Here is a 12,853-nt window from a genome sequence, read left to right as displayed (position 1 = left end):
CAAATTTGCTGATCCAGTTAACCTCATTATCATCCAGATTGTCGATATAGATGACAAACAACAACGGACCCAAGATTGATCCCTTCAGCACCCCACTAGTCACAGGCCTCCAGTCAGAGAGACAACCATCTACTACCACTCTCTGGCTTCTCCCACAAAGCCAATGTCTAATCCAATTTATTGCCTCATCTTGAAGGCCAAGCAACTGAAACTTCTTGACCAAACTCCCAAGTGGGACCCTGTCAAATGCCTTGCTGAAGTCCATGTAGGCAACATCCACTACCTTGCCTTCATCAATTTTCCTAGTAACTTCTTTGAAAAACTCTTTCAGATTGGTTAGACACGACCTACCATGCACAAAGCCATGCTGACTATCCTTAATCAGTTCATATATATCCAAATACTCATATATCCGGTCCCTTAGAATACTTTCCCAAAACTGCTATCAGGCTCATGGGCCTATAATTTCCTGTTTTATTTTGAGAGCCTTTCTTAAACAGCGGAACAACACTAACTATCCTCCAAGCCTCCGGCACTTGCCACAGGATGAGTTAAATATGAGTTAAACATCTGGCAATTTCTGTATTTGCCTCCTGCAGAGTCCGAAGAAACACCTTGCCAGGCCCTGGGGATTTATCCACCCTAATTTGCCTCGACAGCAAACACCTTCTCCTTGGTAATCTATATAGGGTCCATGACCTCACTGCTGCTTTGCCTCACTTCTATAGACTGTGTCTGTCTCCTGAGTAAATACAGATGCAAAATAACATTTACGATCTCCCCATCTCTTTGGGCTCCACACATAGGTGACCATTCTCATCTTCCAGAGGACCAATTTTGTCCCTTGCAATCCTTTTGATCTTAACATATCTGTAGAACCCCTTAGAATTCTCCATTAACTTGTCTGAAAGAGCAACCTCATGCCTTCTTTTCGCCCTCCTGATTTCTTTCATAAGTGTTCTCTTGCATTTCTTATACTCCTCAAGTACCTCATTTGTTCTTACCTGTCTATAACTGCTGTGAACCTCCTTTGTTTTCTTAACCAGGGCCTGAATCTCTCTCAAAAACCAATGTTCTCTAAACCTGATATCCTTGGCTTTTATTCTGATAGGCATATGCAAGTTTTGTACACTCAGGATTTCACTTTTGAAGGCCTCCCACTTACCAAGTACAACTTTTCTAGAACACAGCCTGTCCTAATCCACACTTGCAAGGTCCTATCTGATACCATCAAAACTGTCCTTTCTCTAATTTAGAATCTCATCCCGAACACCAGACGTATCTTTTTCCATAATTATCTTGAAACTAATAGCATTGTGATCAGTAGAGGCAAAGTGTTCCCCCACACAAACTTCTGTTACCTACCTTGTCTCATTCCCTGATAGGAGATCATGTATTGTATACTCTCTCATTGGGACATCGATGTACTGATTAAGGAAACTTTCAAAAGCATGAAATCACGTACCAACAAGCTCAAGGACAGTTTCTGTAATATAAAACTCCTGAAAGGACCTCTTGTACATTTAAGATGAACAACGGATCTCACAACCCACCATATCTTAGCCTTTGCACTCTATTGTCGATCTGCACAGCACTTCCTCCGTAACACTAGATTCTGTGTCATATTACTGCTTTACCCAGGACCAACAGACTCAAAAACAGCTACTTTGCCCAAGCAGTAAGGCTGATCAACACCTCCACCCACTAACCCACCCCTCCACACCCCCAACCACCACTACTTTATCATTTCCTGTCAGTCACCTTATGTACAAACACTCCTGTGTCTAGTATCACTTTATGGACATACAATCAATATGTCCACCCACTAACCTGCCCCTCCACACCCCTGACTAACACTACTTTATCATTTCCTGTCAGTCACCTTATCTACAGATACTCCTGTGCCTAGTGTCACTTTACGGACATGCAATCAATCTGTGTATATAAGCTAACTTATGTAGCTGCTCTCAGGATGAGGCTTTTCATTCTAGGACGAGGGAGACATCTTCCTTTTTTAAAGAAAGGGGCTTCCCTTCCTTTCCTTCCTCCACTATCAACTCTGCTCTTAAACGCATCTCCCCCATTTCACGTACATCTGCTCTCACTCCATCCTCCCACCACCCCACCAGCCTCCGGGTCCAACATATTATTCTCCGTAACTTCCGCCACCTCCAACGGGATCCCACCACTGAGCACATCTTTCCCTCCCCCCCCCCCTCTGCATTCCGCAGGGATCGCTCCCTACACAACTCCCTTGTCCATTCGTCCCCCCCATCCCTCCCCACTGATCTCCCTCCTGGCACTTATCCGTGTAAGCGGAACAAGTGCTACACATGCCCTTACACTTCCTCCCTTACCACCATTCAGGGCCCCAAACAGTCCTTCCAGGTGAGGCAACACTTCACCTGTGAGTCGACTGGGGTGATATACTGCGTCCGGTGCTCCCGATGTGGCCTTTTATATATTGGTGAGACCCGACGCAGACTGGGAGACCGCTTTGCTGAACATCTACGCTCTGTCCGCCAGAGAAAGCAGGATCTCCCAGTGGCCACACATTTTAATTCCACATCCCATTCCCATTCTGACATGTCTATCCACGGCCTCCTCTACTGTAAAGATGAAGCCACACTCAGGTTGGAGGAACAACACCTTATATTCCGTCTGGGTAGCCTCCAACCTGATGGCATGAACATCGACTTCTCTAACTTCCGCTAAGGCCCCACCTCCCCCTTGTACCCCATCTGTTACTTATTTTTATGCACACATTCTTTCTCTCACTCTCCTTTTTCTCTCTCTGTCCCTCTGAATATACCTCTTGCCCATCCTCTGGGTCCCCCCCACCCCCCCTGTCTTTCTTCCTGGACCTCCTGTCCCATGATCCTCTCGTATCCCTTTTGCCAATCACCTGTCCAGCTCTTGGCTCCATCCCTCCCCCTCCTGTCTTCTCCTATCATTTTGCATCTCCCCCTCCCCCTCCAACTTTCAAATCCCTTACTCACTCTTCCTTCAGTTAGTCCTGACGAAGGGTCTCGGCCTGAAACGTCGACTGCACCTCTTCCTACAGATGCTGCCTGGCCTGCTGCGTTCACCAGCAACTTTGATGTGTGTTATTTATATTTATAGTGTTTCTTAAAATTATTATTGTGTTCTTTATCTTATTGTGCTTTTTTGTGTGCATTATATCCAGAGTAACAATTATTTTATTCTCCTTTACACTTGTGTACTGGAAATGAATTAAACAATCTTGAATCTTGTGCTACCTCGATGAATTGATATTGTGAAATGAACTGTATTTGGTGGTGTGTAAAACAGAGTTTTTCACCGTATCTTTATGTCAATATCAGGAAGTTTGAAAGAGTGCAGAGAAAGTTTACAAGGATGTGCCCAGGACTTGAGGATCTGAGCTCTAGGGAAAGGTTAGGACTTGGTGAATAGGAAAGGTGAATAGGTTGGAACTTCATTTCATAGACCGTAGAATGAATGTGGATTTGATAGAGAGTACAAGATTATGTGGGTATAGATAGGGTAAATACAAGCAGTCTTTACCCACTGAGGTTGGGTATACTAGAAACATAGAAAATAGGTGCAGGAGTAGGTCATTCGGCTCTTCGAGCCTGCACCGCCATTCAGTATGATCATGGCTGATCATCCAACTCACAACCCTGTACCTGCCTTCCCTCCATACCCCCTGATCCCTTTAGCCACAAGGGCCTTATCTAACTCCCTCTTAAATATAGCCAATGAACTGGCCTCAACTGTTTCCTGTGGCAGAGAATTCCACAGATTCACCACTCTCTGTGTGAAGATTTTCCTCATCTCGGTCCTAAAAGGCTTCCCCTTTATCCTCAAACTGTGACCCCTTGTTCTGGACTTCCCCAACATTGGGAACAATCTTCCTACATCTAGCCTGTCCAATCCCTTTAGAATTTTATACGTTTCAACAAGATCCCCCCTCAATCTTCTAAATTCCAGAGAGTATAAGCCTAGTTGATCCAATCTTTCATCATATGAAAGTCCTGCCATCCCAGGAATCAATCTGGTGAACCTTCTTTGTACTCCCTCTATGGCAAGAATGTCTTTCCTAGAGGTCATGGATTAAGTGTGAAAGGTGAAATATTCAAGGGGAATTTGAGGGGGAATTCCTTCACTTGGAGGGTGGTGTGAGCTGTCAGTGAAAATGGTAGATGGGAATATGCAGTATTTTTGTTTTTGCACGTTTTTAAAAATCTATTCAATATATGTAATTGATTTACTTGTTTATTTTTTTTTCTCTCTGCTAGCTTATGTACTGTATTTAACTGCTGCTGCTAAGTTAACAACTTTCACGTCACATGCTGGTGATAATAAACCTGATTCTGATTGTGAGTTGAATTACAACATTTCAGACAGATACATGGAAGGGAGGTGCTTGGAGGGCTGTGGCCCAGGTGCTGGTTGGGGGGACCTGGCAGAGGTTCAGGTTGACACGGACTGGTTGGGTTGAGGCACCTGTTTCTGAGTTGAGGTGCTCTCTGACTCAATGTGACAATAATACACTAATATCAAAGCCCTATGAGATATTCCACCACATATTCACTGACTGCCACTCCCTGGCATCTGTCCGTGAAATCTACTATCAGATTTCTGAATAATCCAGGAACCCCAAAACACTACCTCATTATTCCTCTCATAAACATAACAGGTTCTGCAGATGTTAGAAATCTTGAGAAGGGTCGCAGCCGGAAATGTCGATAGATGTTGCCTGACCTGCTGAGGTTCCTCCTGCAGTTTGCGTGTGGCACTCTGAACTTCCAGCATCTGCAGAATCCCTTGAGTTTACATGCACAAAATGCAGGAGGAACTCAGCAGGTCAGGCAGCATCTATGGTGAGGAATGAACAGTCGACGTTTCAGACTGATGAAGGGTCAGCTGTTCACTCCTCTCCGTTGATGCTGCCTGACTTGCTAAGTTCCTCTGGCACTTTACGTGTATTCTTCGATATTCCCCTTACATACTTACTTAATAACTTAATTGTTTTTTATGCCATTGCACTGTAGTGCTTCCTCAAAACAACAAAGTTCATCTCATTAACGACAGTGGTATTAAACCAGATTCTGATTCTGCCCAGTAAACTCACCACAGCCCTGAGGCCAAAGTTACTCACTGGAGGCTCTTGACCGTCCGCTCATGAAGACGTTGAGGAACTTCTTGGAGAAGGGGATGTCCGCCTCCGGTGTAGAGTTCTCCGACGGGCAGATGGATTCACCTTTCCCCGCGCCCTCCTCATCAGCGGCTGACTCATAGGGCGAGGAGACGCAATTATCGTAGACAGTGGCTGAGTCGCTGTCGTCGCTGTAGGCCGAGTAGCAGTGCTTCAAGCTGACCAGCTCCAGCTGGGAGTCCTCATCCACCACCAGCGTGTACTTCACCGAGTCGTAGGACAACACGCTGTCTGAGCTGACTGAGACCCGCGGGCAGTGCTCGCTCGAGGCCAGGGAGGCGCGGACCAGTGAGGGGCGTGTGCCGGCAAGGGCCACGGCCTCCTCCTCACCGATCGAAGGCCCGGCCTTCCCAGGTGCAGCCGTGCACTGGGCGAAGTCGGCGTCTGAGCCAGTGGACATTCTGTTGCCATTGGAGCGGCAGAGGGGGGGCCGCTCGCCCTCCGAAGAGTCCGAGTTCCTCTGCACCGGGGTGAGGTAGATCTCCTCGGTGGCTTCCAACTCCACCTGTGCCTGGTAGTGGAGGCGATCCTCACCTTGGGCGCCGCTCCTGGACCGCTGCTCAGCGCAGGGTGCCGACGAACATCCCACAGTGGCGGGAGCTAGCGTCTCGCTCTTCCCCGTCGGAGCCCGCCTGCTACCACTGGCCTGGCTGCTGCTGGTGGTGGTGGTGCTGCTGGTCCCCTTGTCAATGGTGCCTCCCACCGTCTTGGACTCATCGCCAAGGCAGACGTGGTCATGAGCTGATCCGGCCTCCCCTGAAACACATGGCTTTTATGTTTTCATTGGCTGCCTATCCCACCATTAACTCTCCCAAAAATCACCCCACAGGTTCCACCCACAATCATCTCCCCATTGTTAACTCCCCAACAATCTCCCCACCAGTAACCTCCATGAACAATCTTCCCATCGGTAACTCCCCCAACAACTTCCCATTGTTAACTCCCCAACAATCTCCCCAGCGGTACCTCCCCAACAATTCCCTCACCGGTAACTCCCCCAACAATTCCCCCCACCGGTAACTCCCCCAACAATCCCCCCCTCACCGGTAACTCCCCAACAATCCCCACACCGGTAACTCCCCCAACAATCCCCCCCTCACCGGTAACTCCCCAACAATCCCCACACCGGTAACTCCCCCAACAATCCCCCCTCACCAGTAACTCCCCCAACAATCCCCACACCGGTAACTCCCCCAACAATCCCCCCCTCACCGGTAACTCCCCAACAATCCCCACACCGGTAACTCCCCCAACAATCCCCCCTCACCAGTAACTCCCCCAACAATCCCCCCACTGGTAACTCCCCCAACAATTCCCCCTCACCGGTAACTCCCCAACAATCCCCTCACCGTTAACTCCCCCAACAATCCCCTCACTGGTAACTCCCCAACAATCCCCACACCGGTAACTCCCCCAACAATCCCCTCTCACCAGTAACTCCCCCAACAATCCCCCCACCTGTAACTCCCCCACCAATCACCCCTCAACAGTAACTCCCCCAACAATCCCCCCTCACCGGTAACTCCCCAACAATCCCCTCACCGTTAACTCCCCCAACAATCCCCTCACTGGTAACTCCCCAACAATCCCCCTACCGGTAACTCCCCCAACAATCCCCACACCGGTAACATCCTCAACAATCCCCCCACCAGTAACTCCCCCAACAACCAACCCATTGTTAAATCCCCCAACAATTCCCCCCCACTGGTAACTCCCCCAACAATCCCCCCCCACCGGTAACTCCCACAACAATCCCCCCACCGGTAACTCCCCCAACAATCCCCCCGCCGGTAACTCCCCAACAATCCCCACACCAGTAACTCCCCCAACAATCCCCCCCCACCGGTAACTCCCCCAACAATCCCCCCACCGGTAACTCCCCAGCAATCCCCAAACCGTAAACTCCCCCAACAATCCCCCCAACGGTAACTCCCCCAACAATCCCCCCGCTGGTAACTCCCCCAACAATCTCCATACCGGTAACTCCCCAACAATCCCCCCACCGGTAACTCCCCCAACAATCTCCCCGCCGGTAACATCCCCAACAATCCCCCCTCACCGGTAACTCCCCAACAATCCCCCCACTGGTAACTCCCCCAACAATCCCCCCCTCACCATCCCCCTACCGGTAACTCCCCCAACAATCCCCCCACCGGTAACTCCCCCAACAATCCCCCCCTCACCGTTAACTCCCCCAACAATCCCCCCTCACCGGTAACTCCCCAACAATCCCCACACCTGTAACTCCCCCAACAATCCCCCCTCACCGGTAACTCCCCAACAATCCCCTCACCGTTAACTCCCCCAACAATCCCCTCACTGGTAACTCCCCAACAATCCCCCTACCGGTAACTCCCCCAACAATCCCCACACCGGTAACATCCTCAACAATCCCCACACCAGTAACTCCCCCAACAACAAACCCATTGTTAAATCCCCCAACAATCCCCCCCCCACCGGTAACTCCCACAACAATCCCCCCACCGGTAACTCCCCAACAATCCCCCCACCGGTAACTCACCCAACAATCCCCCCGCCGGTAACTCCCCCAACAATCCCCCCCGCCGGTAACTCCCCAACAATCCCCCCCGTCAGTAACTCCCCCAACAATCCCCACACCGGTTACTCCCCCAACAACAAACCCATTGTTAAATCCCCCAACAATCCCCCCCCCCCACCGGTAACTCCCACAACAATCCCCCCACCGGTAACTCCCCAACAATCCCCCCACCGGTAACTCACCCAACAATCCCCCCCCGCCGGTAACTCCCCCAACAATCCCCCCGCCGGTAACTCCCCCAACAATCTCCCCGCCGGTAACATCCCCAACAATCCCCCCACCGGTAACTACCCAACAATCCCCACGCCGGTAACATCCCCAACAATCCCCACAACGGTAACCCCCCAACAATCCCCCCACCAGTAACTCCCCAACAATCCCCAAACCGGTAACACCCCAACAATCCCCCCACCAGTAACTCCCCCAACAATCCCCAAACCAGTAACTCCCCAACAATCCCCCCGCCGGTAACATCCCCAACAATCCCCACACTGGTAATCCCCCAACAATCCCCCCACTGGTAACTCCCCCAACAATCCCCAAACTGGTAACTCCCCAACAATCCCCCCACCGGTAACTCCCCCAACAATCCCCCCACTGGTAACACCCCCAAAAATCCCCACACCGGTAACTCCCCCAACAATCCCCCCATTGGTAACACCCCCAATAATCCCCACACTGGTAACTCCCCCAACAATCTCGCCACCTGTAACTCCCCCAACAATCCCCCCAGTGGTAAATCATCTCTCCCATCCCCCAATCCCAGTCCTCCCACCTCCTCTCCCCTCTCCCAATCCGAATCCCAATCCGACTCTGCTTCTGTGACCCCACACCCTTTCTCCTCCTCCTATCCTACCCCCTCCTCTCGTCCTACCGTACTCCCTCTCCTCCTCCTACCCCAGCTCTGGCCGCCACCCTGTTAGTGCAAGCCATGCCTTTACCCCACATTTGAATTTTACTCTTCTCCTCTCTGCTCTCCTGGTCCTCTCCACCCACCCCCCTCACTAACCGTTCCCCCCCCCCCACCCCACTAACCGTTCCCCCTGGCCAGCATCAGCTGCTAGGCTCTCCATGCACTGGGGTAGATTTTAGCCCACTGAAGGCTTCAGTGCTACCTCCCAATGATAGATATTTTCTCTTTCAAACCAAACTAGCCCTTTAAGCATCTGCAGAATTCCTGTTGTTAGCCCTTTAAGTAACTCACTGACTGGAATTCTACTGGATTAGTGACCTGGCTGCAACTCTTTGACTTTCAACGCCCTCAGATCCAGAACGGGCAAGCCCAGGGAGCCCGCACTGCGGGATCACGTACCTGTTTTGAGTGGGGAGGTTGGCCGCGAGACTCTTTCCTGCCAGCTGTATTTTTTGCCGAATGAGTTATTGTTCAGTGTGTCCTGCAAGTAGGGGAAACAAAAGAGGTCACATGTTGGGCTGGAATGGGAGAGGCAGTTGACACACTAGGCCACGCGATATCCTTTCAATAGGTTGCCGGGCAACGCTAAACTATGCAGATCTTTCCAGCAGAGCAACCTTGTCGAGCTGATGCAGAGACCTGGGTTGAGGGCTGCTGAGGCTCTGAATCAAGCTCGGACAGCCCTCACCCCAGGTAGTGCGACACCATTGCAGCTCGGGCCATTCCAGAGTACGGAGTTCAAATCCGACAGCATTCTGTAAGGAGTCTCCGTACGTCCTTCCCGTTAAATGCGTGGGTTTTCCCAGGGTGCTGCAGTTTTGTCCCACTGTCCAAGTCGTACCAGGTAGGTTAACTGGTCATTGTAAATTGTCCCATGATTAGGTTAGTGTTAATAGGGTTTGTCAGGGGTTGATGAGACAGCATGGCTCAAAGGGCCAGAATGGCCTGCTTCTCGCAGTAAATAAATAAAACCAGGGTTGAAAGGTGTTACTCACTGGAAGCATTTCTGTGATCATCACTACTGCTTTGTACTGTCACTCTGACGGATTTTTCCACAAGGCATAGGAGAAGAATCAGGCCGTTCAGTCCATTCTGTCTGTTCTACCATGGGCAGATTTATTATCCCAGTCACCCCCATTCTCCCGCCTTCTCCCTGTAACTTTAGATGCCCTGACTAATCAAGAACCTTTAGGAAATCCTGCATGAGGACTCTCAAGTCCCTTTGCACCTCTGATTTCTGAATTTTATCCCCCATTAGATAAATAGTCTACGCTTTTATTCCTTCTACCTAAGTGCATGAACATACACTTGCCTACACTGGATTCCGTCTGCCGCTCCTTTACCCATTTTCCCAATCTGTCCAAGTCCTTCTGCAGACTCCCTGCTTCCTCAACATTACCACCTATCTTCGTATTGTCCGCAAACCTGGCCACAAAGCCATCAAATCTGTTACCAAGTCATTGACATATAATGTGAAAAGAAACGATCCCAACATGGACCCATGCGGAACACCACTTGTCACCTGCAGCCACACAGGAAAAGGCCTCCTCTATTCCCTCCCTTTGCACCCTGCCAGTCAGCCAATCTTCTCCTGATGCCAGTATCTTTCCAGTTCTAAATGACTCAGATTCTGATCCATTTATCTATCACATGTACATCGAAACATACAGTGAAATGTGTTGTTTGTGTTAACAACCTGCACAACATAAGGATGTGCGGGGGCAGCCTGCAAGTGCTGCCACACATTCTAGCGCGTGGAGTCCTGACCTACTCCTCGGGAGACCACACTCAATATGATTGGTAATACAGTTGCATCTTATTTTAGGGACATCTCTGTCATCAGATTTATGAACAATCCAAGGGCCCATGAACACAATCTCACTATTCCTCTTTAGTACTATTTATTTATTTTATTATTGAACTTTAAGTTTTATTTACTGCTGTCACTAAACAACAAATTTCACAACACTCTATACATCAAGGATAATAAATCTGATTCCAATTCTTTCTTGCACAATTTATGTTAATAAATGTTTGCATTTCCTGTGAATGATGCTATGTGCCTGTGTCAAAGTTACAATTAAAATTAACTTACAAAATGTTACTATAAGTTGTGCAAACACCAGAAAATCTGCAGATGCTGGAAATCCAGAGCAACACACACAAAATGCTGGAGAAACTCAGCAAGCCAGGCAGCATCCATGGAAAAGAGTGAACAGTCAATGTTTTGGGCCAAGACCCTTCTTCAGGACTCATGAATAAAGGGTCCTGGCCTGAAACGTCGACTATTTACACATTTCTATAAATGCTGCCTGGTCTGGTGAGTTCCTCCAGCATTTTGTGTGTGTTACTTGTGGGTAAGCTACATCGGCACTGGACGTGTGGACTGGAAAGGAAGGGGACAGAATTGAAGGAAAGAGGAAGCAATGGTCTAGTGCTCCACAGTGGGGTCCTGTGCAAGGTGCCTTCCCCTCCCTCTACCTCCTTATTCTGTCTTCTGTCTCCTTCCCTTCCAATCCTGATGAAGGATCTGAGCTCAAAACATGGACTGTTGATTCCTCTCCATAGATGCTGCCTGACTTGCTGAGTTCCTCCAGCGTTTTGTGTGTGTTGCCCAGGACAATGCTGGTCTTGCTTTGCTTGGGGCAACAGCTATGTACCTGGGACAGTCTAAAACCTGCCTTTATTACAAAGCAGTGCCCGGCTGTGTACTGGCTAAGGAAACAGGATTGAAGAAGCAGGATTAACAAATGCCCTGACCGAAGTCCATATGAACGACGTACACTAGTCTCATCAACAACCTTCGTCACATGTAAACATAAGAATTCAGATGCCCCAGTCTGCAGCAAAATCAGCAAGCACAAAGCTCCAGACCAGTCAGTTAACAACATGCCTCAGGAAAACATTAGGAGCTGAAACGTCAGATGGAATAAATGAATACTCAGAAAACTTCAACAAGGCAGGGTCATCTTAATCCCGGATAAGAACAGCAAAGGGACTCCGGGCCCTTCCTCCTTACCTGTGTGCGTGGGACCTGTGGGAATAGGTTTAGGGTCGTCGGCCTCTTGGGTCTGTAGGATGCCATGCTGACAGGGTTGGCCTCCTGCCGTGGGCCATTGTTTTCTTCCTCTTCCTCCACCTCATCCACGGCGTCAATCAAATCCAGCTGCAGCATCTCCGCCTGGATTGTGCGCATGTCACTTCCGCTCGTGGTGGCAGCATTGTTGGTCTCCAGGGTTACACGGGACTGATGGGAGGAGAAGGTCAGACAGAGAAATGTCAGTAAGAACTGATTCGGTGCCAGGGAAGTACGTTTTAAGACTGCAAACCAGTGCCAAGTAAGGGTTAAAATCTTCTGGCCGTGAGCGAGGACAATGATGTAATTGCTCCTGTTAATCTGGAAGGAAATCTCCTTGCTGGTCGGAGAGAAATGTCAAAAGCAGTTAAGCACGTTTAATCTGAAACAAACACACAACAGCAGCAGCAATGGCTGATAGGAACAGGTGTCCACTCTGCCCATTGTAGCTGTACTGGATCTTCAAAGAAATCATTAGATTAGACCCACTTCCCTTCGGCCATTCAGTTCCTGAACCAACTGGCAATAACACTAATCACTGCACTTCAGTAGCACTGTGACTACTTTGATCACTTCGCATCAAAATTGGACTTTTTTTGTTCTGACATATATAACATATAAGATTATTAAGGGATTGGACATGCTGGAGGCAGGAAGCATGTTCCCATTGATGGGAGAGTCCAGAACCAGAGGCCACAGTTTAAGAATTATGGGTAGGCCATTTAGAACGGAGTTGAGGAAAAACTTTTTCCACCCAGAGAGTGGTGGATATGTGGAATGCTCTGCCTCAGAAGGCAGTGGAGGCCAAGTCTCTGGATGCTTTCAAGAAAGAGATGGATAGAGCTCTTAAAGATAGCGGAATCAAAGGTTATGGGGATAAGGCAGGAACTGGATACTGATTGTAGATGATCAGCCATGATCACAGCTCAAAGGGCCAAATGGTCTACTCCTGCACCTATTGTCTATATTGTCTGATTGTGTTCATTCTTGTAAAAATTGTGTATAATCTGTTTATCCTCTTTTTTTCTTGTGACTGTTGTGTATCTGATGCTCTGTGCCTGTGACTCTGCAGCAAGTCAGATTTACACTGAACCTGTGCCCACC

General features: G+C 49.1%; 1 protein-coding gene across 3 annotated transcripts in view; it reads right to left on the bottom strand.

Annotated features, from left to right (window-relative positions):
• Positions 1-12,853, bottom strand: part of mapk8ip1b (mitogen-activated protein kinase 8 interacting protein 1b) — a 148,654-nt gene that overhangs the window by 34,411 nt on the left and 101,390 nt on the right. For all 3 annotated transcript variants that reach the window (XM_063063117.1, XM_063063118.1, XM_063063119.1), the window contains exons 3-5: positions 11,693-11,920; positions 9,073-9,154; positions 5,144-5,956 (exon numbers count right to left, since the gene is read on the bottom strand). In XM_063063117.1, coding sequence (XP_062919187.1) covers positions 5,144-5,956; positions 9,073-9,154; positions 11,693-11,920 — 1,123 coding nt within the window. The remainder of the gene's footprint in view (positions 1-5,143; positions 5,957-9,072; positions 9,155-11,692; positions 11,921-12,853) is intronic.

This window comes from Mobula hypostoma, chromosome 11 (genome assembly GCF_963921235.1).
Source record: "Mobula hypostoma chromosome 11, sMobHyp1.1, whole genome shotgun sequence".
NCBI lineage: Eukaryota > Metazoa > Chordata > Chondrichthyes > Myliobatiformes > Myliobatidae > Mobula > Mobula hypostoma.
This window is presented reverse-complemented; position numbering and strand designations above follow the sequence as displayed.